This window comes from Sceloporus occidentalis, unplaced genomic scaffold, assembly GCF_023333645.1.
Source record: "Sceloporus occidentalis isolate IW3139 unplaced genomic scaffold, rSceOcc1.0.p SCAF_442, whole genome shotgun sequence".
Classification (NCBI taxonomy): Eukaryota; Metazoa; Chordata; class Lepidosauria; order Squamata; family Phrynosomatidae; genus Sceloporus; species Sceloporus occidentalis.
Window position 1 is genome coordinate 146,516 of NW_028317422.1, and position 11,484 is coordinate 157,999.

An 11,484-nucleotide genomic window follows, 5' to 3' on the forward strand; every position below is an offset into this window, starting at 1 on the left:
AGACACAAGAGAGGAACTTGGAGGAACGTTCTGATGTAAGGAAGACTTGGAGGAAACATTGAAAGGGAAGGCATAACATTGGAGGGGGGTGATAAATATAAGGGAGGGCTTCACAGGAGAAAGGAAGTATAACAGGGAGATACAGATGAAATCGAGACAAACTGATTGATTGGGAGATTACATACTGAAAGGAATTGGGGAGACAGACACCATGGACCCCCAAGATGATGGCAGCATTTGCTCCCGGGGGGCAAAATGTACCTTGCTGTTCCTTGGACTGTTTGCCGGGGCCGTCTTGGTGGCTGGAATTTTTACGGTGTCTGTGAAAACACAGGTAAGAGTCAGGATCAGGTCACGCGCCTGCTCAGACGCGCTTCACGGAAGGCGAGGGAAAGTTACTTCGGAAAAAATGTCTTTTTTTCCTTCTTGTGCACAGATGCAGTTACCATTTAATAGTAAAAGGTATTTATTAAATTACATTTAAAAAAGTAGCAAAATGTAGATTTCTATTTGTGATTTTTCAATGTATTTTAAAATAGGAATGGATGGTTTCTGGTAATTATATAAGCAATTGGTAAAAAAAGGTTTTCGTTGATTATATTCCTGCTTGAAATATTCTGATTAAATATGCCTTTATATATTATTATGTTTCTGAATGCACCTGGCTGGGGCTGGGGGGATATTTAATTTGTATTTGAAGCCCCTGAAAATTCCCTTTAGAGGACCACCTTAAGAACCAGTGAAGCCTCATAACAGCTGGACCATATGGTATAGATATTAATGGATAGCTGTGATATCGCTCACCTCTGCAGTTAAACTTTGGGAAAGCCAAATTTGTGACATTTCACACAAAAAAATATCCTTACTGTGGATATTCAGGATGCCTATGAGGTCCAATCTAGTTCAGGATGTAAGGAAGTGTTTGTACGCTAGTTTCAGCTTTTACACTATAAAAAAAAGCTACAAAATCCTCTTGGTTCAATAAAAGTGCGTTAGTCAAAAGTGATACCAGTTTTAGGGCCAATAAAAAAAAAAAACTGTAAGCTTTTGGATCTTCAGAGTTCTTTCCTTCAGATGGATACTCAGCGCCATGTAAGACTACTGCTACAAACTATGAAATAAAGAAATAGTAGACTCGAAAAATTAAAATGTGGCCTAAATGTTCATAACGCTTAATTGTTTTATAACTTTCTCCCTACACCATTTACTGTCCCTTTAAGGGAACTTCCTGCGGCCGGATAATATGACAGGAAGTTAACAGTGCAAAGCAAAAAGTGTTCCCCCTTACCGAAAACCAGATTGGTTTGGTTCTGTTACATTTTGGGAGTAAAAATCAGATGTATAAATAAGTGTTAAGAACTATGTCACAAAAGATTGTTTCTGTCAAAAAGGTTTTTAGTTCACAAATTTGAATCCTTTAAGTAATGTGCTATAGGAGGAGAGGAGGAGTCTGTGCGATGTAACATTTCTCTTACAAAACATTGTATAGTAGCCTGGAACTGATAAAAATGTATCAAAGTGTCATTTTAGTTTTTGTGTAACACAATATTTTCGAGGATATTTAGTTTCCACTTCATGGAAGCTGAGATCAGTGGCAGGCTGTGGCAGAGCCAGCATTTTCTAATTCATGTCCTGTCCCCCTTATAATCCCCCCATCCTTACAAAGGCTGCCAGGAACAATCAACATCTTAAACCATAGATATAACTTAATGGGGAGGAATAATTATGAAACTCCGGGGAAAAGGAAGATTTCTCATTGTATATACCGTATGTAAGGTGGCTCTCTCATCCAGTGCAGCTCCCACCAAGGTGACTGATCGCGAGTCTGTGTGTTAGTGGGACTGTCTGTGTGTCAGAGTGACTGTCTGTGTGTTACTGTTTGTGTGTGAGTGTGCCAGTGCTTGTGTGTTGGGTTAGTTATTATGATGGGGGGCAGGGTGTCCATTTGGGTTTACTTGCCGCCCCCCCCAGGCCAGAAGTTGACAGCTGAGCTTGACTGTCTCTTTAAAGACACTTTATAATAACACGTCTCATGAGGGCCAAGGATCTGGCACTGTGTGCGTTGCTGGAAATCAGTCTTTTTTGGTCATAGTTTTTGGACCTCCGAATAATCCATTATGTAATATTTTGGTATGAGAAATGTGAGCTGGCGAAAGCCAGGTGTTACTTCCCGCATGTTTATCCCAGGAGGACGATTTGCTCCGGGGCTTTAATACATCCAATTACGTGTGAGACGTATTTCTCTACGAACAGAATGAAATGATTTGGCAGATTGCGCTAATTGCACGGAGTCCCAGAGACCGCGATGAACGCAGCAGGAGATGAAATAATGACGCTGGAGCTTTGGGAACTGCGGGCAAGATGTACGATGCGGGGCCGGATTTATTTCAAGCCACTATATTTCTTTACGGTCAGGGTACGCGGTATGGGGGATGAGTTGACTTTGGAAACTCACGAGATTGTCCCTTTGGCTTTTATTATACACTGATTACAGACTACCCTTCAAAAGCTGTTTTCATTGAAAACAAGGACATTTCTGGCTGTAACGTAATCGCAAAAGGGTTTTCAAACAAGCAATTAGCCTTTTAAACTTGGATCAATGAACACAACGTGGCATTGGAACACAGGAGTGATGGGAGTGATAGAGGGAACAGCCGTTTCCAGCTACAATAGTCGTTTACAACATTAACCCCGTCTGCGCTGGATTTCTGATCCATTTCATGTTATTTTAGTGGAAAGAATGTGCTTCACTCTCAAATTCAACTAGGTGACCCCAAACTCTTGAACGATGATGCATATATTTTAAATATTACATAGGTATTTTAAAACCATCGTTACCAACCATTGACATCTTTTCTCATGACATCGAGTGGGAATATGTCATACAGAGCTCAACGGTATTCATGGAGCGTGCTGTCTGCCATGTTTGTTTGGGCCACTTGGCTAGACTCAATTTGGGGTGAACATTGGCAGTCCTGTATTTACCTTTGTAGTGTCTGTTTTTTTGAGTTTGAAAGACAGGCAGATGCCAGACTGATAATATCCATAGTCTAAAATATTCCATAGTCTGATATCAATCCTTATTCTTGTGCCTTACACATAATTCATTGAGTCAAATGAATTGGGTTTCTGTGCAAAGGCAGAAATAAGTTCCACGGGGGCTTTACCATCGCATTGCACAAAAATATGTTTCACATAAACATTTTCTAGGCAAAAACAAAACAAAATGTTGACCGACGATAATGGAAGGTTTGGAAGCTGTATTGCAAGAACAGCCTTAACCTCATATTTAACTTTCTCTACTGAATGAACTCAGGAATCGGTCTTGTTGTTTATTAAGCTTGGACTCTACTTGTGGCTCCAATTATTTCTCTACTGTCTCTAAGGTAGACACTGTGGTGGCTCCAAACTCAATTCTTCAACTTCCCCATCACTTGAGGTCAAAACGATACACTTTGACTCCAGGTCTACTGAAATGGAACCACTTCAACCTGACATACAGGTAGGAACCCATGCAACCTTCATAAGGCAAAGGCACAAATGAACTTAGCTAAGACTCTTCATAAAATATATTATTAAATAAACATAACCTGATACATGAGATGAGAGAATGTAGAGATACTAAGTACCGTAATTCTGCAGTAGGATCCTTGGATTCTGTGATCGGTTACTGGTATAACACGTGCAGGAACTTCTTTATCCATGGTTGATATGTTTGGATATTTTCAGGATTGTATCATTCCCAAGAAATTTAATCAACGAAAGCGACACCAGAAAGGGCATCGCTGCAGCTTTCCGCATGTGGAGTGACGTTACTGCTTTTCACTTCAAGGAAGTTCCTGCAGACCATGAAAGTGATCTAAAGATTGGTGGGTAATGTTCAAATTTAATCATTCATTCTTTGTTCTAATCAAAACTTAACTTTTTTTATTCTGTTGGATACAACTTGTGATGATTTCTGTATTCCATTCTTTTGTCAGTGGCGACCCCACTAAGATTAGCATTATCCAAAATGTCTTGCTATGTCCCCTTCAGCATACTAAGCCATTTTGGACAATGCTCTGCTTCCAACTTTGTGGGAACAGTTTGGGGGAGACCCTTTTCTATTCCGGCATGACTGCGCCCCAGCGCACAAAGCAAGGTCCATAAAGACATGGTTGGATGAGTTTGGTGTGGTAGAACTTGACCGGCCACACAGAGCCCTGAACTCAACCCCATCGAACACCTTTGGGATGACCTGGAACGGAGACTGTGAGCCGGGAATTTTCATCCAAAATCAATGCCTGACCTCACAGATGCTCTACTGGATGAATGGGCAAAAAATTCAACAAAAACTCCCCAGAATCTTGTGGAAATCCTTCCCAGAGTGGAAGCTGTTATAGCTGCAAAGAGGGAACCGACTACATATTAATGTCTATGTGTTTAGAATACAATGCCCATGTTGGTGGTGTAGTCAGGTGCCCCAATATATTATATTATAAGAATCCATTTGTATGCAGAGATTGTCATTTCATTTTGTATTTTATGTTGCTTTTACACTTGTTTTATGCTTTTCTTTTTGCTTCTTCATTTTTTTAACAACATTCTAGGGTTTTATGGTATCACTCACACAGACTGCTTGGAGTCATCAATCCATTACTGTTTTGATGGACCCACTGGAGAACTTGCACATGCCTACTTCCCACAAACCGGAGAGATCCACTTTGATGATAGTGAATACTGGATTTTGGGGAACACCAGATTCAGCTGGAAGAAAGGTATTTCACTGATACATCTCAAGTTCAATTTTGATTTTGTTTGATAAAATTTGTCAGGAAAGTCTAAAGGATCTGAAGATGTGTAGCTTAGAAAATATATTAGAGATATGATAGAAACATTCGAACCATAACAGGACATTCAAAACAAATCACAGCCCGTGATTATCACATAACCGCCCGCAATGGTGACCTCTCGGTATCAACATATATCTAAATGAAACAAAATAACGTAATATGCTAAAATATTCAAACTATTTCAAGAATGAACCCAGCTGTTCATCAGCTTTGTACTTTCCGTGGAACAACCATCATGCCCTCATTCTTTTGTCAAGAATTTGTTACATTTGGTGTGTTCCTGTGATCCCAGGAGTATGGCTGACAGACTTGGTCCATGTAGCGGCCCATGAGATCGGACATGCACTGGGACTCATGCATTCCCTCAATAGCAACGCTCTGATGCACATCAACGCTACGCTCACTGGGAAAAAGGACATCTCACAAGATGACGTATGGGGGATATACAGTTTGTACGGTGAGTACAGATCGCCTAAAAATCAAAGCCCCTCTGGCAGGAATTCCCGGTTATCGTTCCGCATGCCTTGCAGCTTCATGAACACATGAATGGGAACACAAGCCTATTCTGAACATAAGACAAGACTAGTAATCATACAAGGTTTGATGTTTATCGCGGGTATGAGAATAGGCAGACCAGGTGCTGTTGTTTGAAATTATATTTTGAGACACATGGTATTTTCTAATCTGCTTTTTTGTTTTTGTAAAGGGTCTTAGTGATTAAACTTTTTGTTTAATGTAATATAATTATCTATTAGCTCATCAAAATATTATTCTGCGAACTGGGATTCTTGTATTACCGTTCCAATGTTCTTTGGCCGTTGAATGTATTGAAACAATTCCCTGTAATTAATATGTACCCCACTCTGCCCCTAATTAAGCAAATTTAAGAATAATTCGAAGCTATCGCTCTATAATAAGCATTTATTGGCCTTTTTGTTACAGGTTGCAGAGACAGGTATTTCGTATGCGCCTCATGGGCTATGAAGGGTTACTGCGAAAGTAGAAGGAGCCCAATGAAGAAGTACTGCCCCTACAGCTGTGACTTCTGCTATCGTATGCCATTTATTTCTATATCACATCATTTTGTAGATTAGTAATATGCTCTGTAGGGGAGGGGAATGATTAAAAAAAAACACTGCTGTTGTGTCTTTGCAGATTTCCCCTTGCCAACAAAAATGCCAACTCCGGCACCACCGAGAACTAAAGTCCGAATGGTGCCGGAAGGCAGGAATGTTACCTTCAGATGTGGAAAAAAGATTATACATAAGAAAGGAAAAGTTTAGTAAGTACACTCTATGTTCAATGGTTTAAATGCTTTTATATATATATATACACACACACACACTTAATAATTGAACCATTCTTTTGTGTCCGCAGCTGGTACAAAGACAAAGAGCTTCTGGAGTACTCTTATCCTGGATACCTCTACCTTGCCGACGACCACATGAGCATCATTGCCAACGCCATCAACGAAGGTCTCTACACATGCATCGTTAAGAAGCGGGATCGAGTGCTCACAACATATTCATGGAACATACGAGTACCGATGTAAAAGTTTCCATGGGTCAACCTCACTTCCCTCACACACACACAAAAAAATTATCACTTGAGTTGCAGGAGGTTTCTGTGACCATGTAGATGGGATCCATCCACCTGTTTGTGTGGACAGTATGCTCCGTCCATAGCGACCGACAACAATAAGGTGCTCAGAGCATAGCGGACTTTATTGAGTGATCCTTTAATAAACCTGGACTTGATACTGGCTGGCGCTGATTAACTAACAGCGGTTTTAGCAATGAAGGTATTACCTTGCAAGAAAGCTTTGCACATTAATCCCTCACAGATTTGCAGAGGAGGTACAATACCCTTTGTTTGGGTGGCAAGTTTTTTTTTATTCCCGAGATGTTCGTGTGGGATATATCCCATATCTCTAAAACCAATCGCTTAGTATATTAAATCTGAAGGGGTTGTGGGTTTGATCATAATGTACAATTCATTGCTAATAAGTCCGCATTGTTTCCTTGAAGGTGTCACTAATATTGTAAAACAGACCCTCCTACGATCAAACAGCAGAAGGTCAGCGTGATGATGTTAGAAAGCTCCAGTTCTGTTGGTATTTGTTGCACTTGAGTTTATAACACCTGTTTAGCATCATGGACAAGTCTTCTCATGTGTCTATACTACCAGTCAATGATGGCGCTGGACATCCATCATCGAGGCGCGGCTGATGAAGGAAGAACTCGTCTCCAAGGCGTTTCTAGATGAGCAGTTTGGGCGCTGGGGTCTTCCTAACAGGGACAACCATACGTGGAACGTCATCGGAGTTGTAGTAAACATGATTTGGAGGATTTCTACTTGGCTTCAATTGTTCTTTAGCCTCCAGACAGGACTGCATAAGCCAGGATGTATCTATGTTTACTTTACTAAACCCCATGCATGTCCACTGACTTTCATTGTACCTGTACGTCCTTTAATCAAAATTAGAAACACCCCCCTTAAAAAAAAAAAACGCGCCACTGATTATAGAAAATTCACATACGTTTTTCTATAAACTGTACTTATCAATACATAGCAGATTTTCGATTAAATGATCACATTTTCTAGTGTTTATAGAAACGAGCACATATGGAAGACCTCCCGTGATCTATGTATCCGCGCATACTCTGTGTCCTTACTGTATTTTAGGTAAACGGAAAGATGCATGGAATGGAGCAGCCGCTCAGCATGCTTCAGTATACTTACACGTGCTATTTCTTTAAATGATGTACTGGCCCGGTGCTCAATTCACAGAGCAGCATCAACACAAGACATTGAGAGCAATTATGTTATAAAAACACATTACATACGACAAGTCAATCATAAGAATGAAACAAGAGGCCACATTCGGCCATCTGCTCCACACTCACAAGCTTGGCGAGAAGCCATACAGCTGGGCTTATGACTGCTGGCTTCTAGATTACAACTCATTGCACAAGGTACATTCCTTGTGACTGTAACAATAGGTCTTGTGTTGCGCTCCCCACCTAACAGAACAATACAAACTACCTCCAAGCACACCTTTCTCCCCTCAAAGATCACCAACTTAATATGTCTCCATCTTAAAACCCCTTTATGTTCACCTTCATCCACCTTGTTTCTACCCAGAAAAGCGCTTGGATCTGGGACGGCTTCTCATGTCCTTGATTTAAAGGCAGCCCAGGTTAGTAGCGTCCACAACGTACGGATCATTTTTCCATGACTGATGCATTGTAGTTGCCAGCAACCCAGGATCACCAACACCAGTTGGTGTTAGATTTCCAATATTAGGAATACAAGCAGATTTGCACTACAACTCCCATCATGCACTATGCATGCATTCCTGTGAACGTGCCTTACTCCTACGGGATGGTTTATGGTGAAGTCTCATTACGTGGTGCGACTGGTTGCTTGGCTTCTTCTCCAACAGAGAAACCTTATGATCAGTATCAGACTTAACAGAACTTTGGATAGTTGGTCTTATCAGGACTGTTTATATGAACTGTAAATAAAGATATGGCAGATGAGCTTCAGATTTTCACATTTTAGGAGGCCGCTTAATATTTTTATGCAAAAAATTTTGGGGGTTTAGTAAGATTTCTTCATGGATTCTTACGGTGCTATATATACCCAGGATACAGGAAAATAATATTGGAGGCTTCGCACTGTATGCAAGACTATGTATCATAGCAGAGAACATGTGATTGGGCTTAAATACATTGAACAAATAAAATTGTTGCATTTTATGGTATGCGATCAGTTAAAGTTATTTCCCACTGCTCTCTAAACATCTAATTCAAAGCATTTTTCACCTCCTGTCTCCAAGACCAATAACTATTTTTTTTTCTATAGTTTGATAGATGGGATCAGTTCACCGAAGGGTCCTTCAAGGCAAGCTTGATCAAGTTGGTTTCAATAAGCAACTCATATATTGAGTAAAACTAAGAATTGGACATGAATGCCAACTCAACCACATTTCACGTCAACTTGAGTTGTAATAGGAACCTGGCTGTTAGTTACGTTGAACCTGTCCCCTCCGGAGATCAACTCAACCAGAAATGGTCAAACTAACGAACCAGACTGCCCAACTTTACGGACTGCTAGTACTCAACTGCTTGAGAACAAAGACTTTCAGTCATGCTCCAAGTCATATCTTGGACAATTCAGTCTAGTTCTGCTTAAAGTTCAAAATTAACTTAATTGACCAACAACTCGTAAGGAAAGAGCTTTCTTCAATTAAAGGAACAATGACCTCTGTTCCTGTGTATTGCTCCACATACACTAGAAAGCAATCCATGTAACTAACCAATGCCATGTTTGATTTGAGGCATAGACCAAGTAGTACCCCCTGTCCTTGGGTTTATCAATCATTCAAAAGGTAGGGTTTGATGCCGGTGTCTTTTGAGGACTGGATTTAGGAAGCAATATCCTAGGATGAAGCTCAGTATTTAGTTTTTTGTGTGCATGCAGTTCTTACTCTACCCATACAGGTTTTATTTTGCTATTTTGCATATTGAGTGTTGGGTCTACATGTTTTTGGTCAGAAGCTGTGCCCCTTTTAGTGTTCCCCTGAAGGTATGAAGGAAAATGAAATGGAAGAGATTTCCAATACATTTGAAAACTAGTGTTGCTTAAAGCAAGTATTCCAGCCAAGAGTAATATTTGCTTTACTCTTGGTAAGAGACGGCTGGCAGCCATTCAATGTCATAAGAGCTCCCAAGGTTGGCTGCTCCCACATTGAAGGAACTCATCACGGTGATCACAGGATATTCACAGAACTCTCACACACTTATCCAAGTACAGCGAATGTCAATTATAGCTAATGACAAATTTCAAATAAAGGCGGCAATTATTATTTTCCTCCCAGACAGCATAGCCTCAGAAAGATTCATTGCCAACCCATGTTAGATTATATACAAACCGACCATAATCTATAATTTCCGTAATAAAAAAAAAACAAAACAATACCCGTGGTGCATTTGCAAAACATAATTACCCAAAGCTTAAGGAAACCCAGTTCCGCAAGAATCAAATAGAATAAATGGGGTCCAAATCTACAGTGGGAAACAATGTTTTAAGTCTATTTCTAAAAGACAGTTGCCAGGAAGGCAGGCTAGAAGAAGAAAAAATAAATAAAAACTAGGGATGCACCGAAATGAAAATTCTGGAGCGAAACTTCAGGATTCACTTGGCTAAAACCGAAAATGAATCCCACCACACCTTAAAAAATTAATACGGTAAATAAAAACCAACAACCACACTTATCAAAAGTAACACCAAAATTGGACCCCAAAAAATCAAAATTAAAATATATGATTGTTAACAGAAATCACACTCCTATCACACCCAGATTCCAGTATCTACTGGCTGACTTAGCATGATAGGAGTGTGATTGCTGATTACACACACACTCATTCATTCTAATACGAATCATTCACAGTAACCATTCATTCCCTTAATCACACATACTTGCTCATGCACCCCCCCAGCTGAACTGCAGATCTCTCCCTCGCAGATTACTGCAGAGGCCCTACTGCTTCCCTCCGTGTTGCTCGCACTCTGTGCAAACAACTTCTCTTGCCCCGCCCCCAGGGTTAGAAGGAACGGAGCAGAGTTATGTGACGTACATTCACGTGACCCCGCTGGGTTTCTGCTTCTCCTGGGCAGTACAAGAGACTCTGCTCGCACACCGACAGCAACACACAGGTAAGCATCCTAGCCCTTGTGGACAATTATTTTCGGCCTTCTTTTATTTCGGCTTTTGCCGATAATGCCCTTTTCAGCCAATATATTTTGGCCACTGATATATATCGGTGCATCCCTAAAAACCAAACAATTGTATATACAAGAACAATGATTATAAGAAACATAAAAACCAAGCCTGTCATAGCCATACCCTCTAGTAAAATAAAGAGAACATGTCCATTTTGAGTCAATGTCCTCAACATAATGCTTACATTTCTCTTCTTTAGCTATAAATGTGACAAAAAAAATACAGGTATCTGACATAACTCAGATTAAGGGGGCTTGCAAGCGGTCAGGGGCCTCTCAAAATGGTTTGATGAACATTAATATAATCAGAGGACTGCTGTGGGATTGAGATATGAAACATGTCAGTACAGGAACCCAGTGAATCCTAAGCTCCTTCTCTCTACAAAAACATGTAAAACTGCAACGTGAAAAGGAGCGGCGGCAACGCAAACCAAAGAAGGAAGGATGCTGACAATGCAGCACTGGAATGACAGATCCTCGTATAATAGTAATATAATATATATACCCAGAGCAACTCTGCACAACTGTTTTTCATAAGGACAGCAGTATTTTGGGTGTTGGTTAGGTAGACAAAACACTATTACTGGAAGACATATTTGAAATTTGCTAGAGGATTTTCCAGGAGGAATGCTTGAGGGAGTGCAACAAAAACAGCAGTTATGTAACATCCACATTCTTACGTTATCCTGGTGACATTGCCAATTGCACTCCCACATTACTTTTTAAGAATACAGCTGTGCCTCCAAAGTCTACCGGGTGGTGGGTGCAACGCGTCCTGAGAGCTCCGAGACATCCCAATCACTATCCGAAGGGGTCCTGCAGGAGCCGCTAAAAGCAATGTGATCGAACTTTGTCTCGAAATTAT

At 40.5% G+C, this 11,484-nt stretch overlaps 1 protein-coding gene across 1 annotated transcript; it reads left to right on the forward strand.

The window, feature by feature from the left end:
* The first annotated feature begins 211 nt into the window (after positions 1-211).
* LOC149271946 (matrix metalloproteinase-23-like) lies at positions 212-6,384 on the forward strand. Its single transcript, XM_089506955.1, has 8 exons — positions 212-334; positions 3,387-3,502; positions 3,730-3,869; positions 4,590-4,757; positions 5,125-5,289; positions 5,775-5,885; positions 5,988-6,114; positions 6,210-6,384. The coding sequence occupies exons 1-8, from the start codon at positions 212-214 to the stop codon at positions 6,382-6,384; spliced, it is 1,125 nt and encodes a 374-aa protein (XP_089363081.1).
* The last annotated feature ends 5,100 nt before the right edge of the window (positions 6,385-11,484 follow it).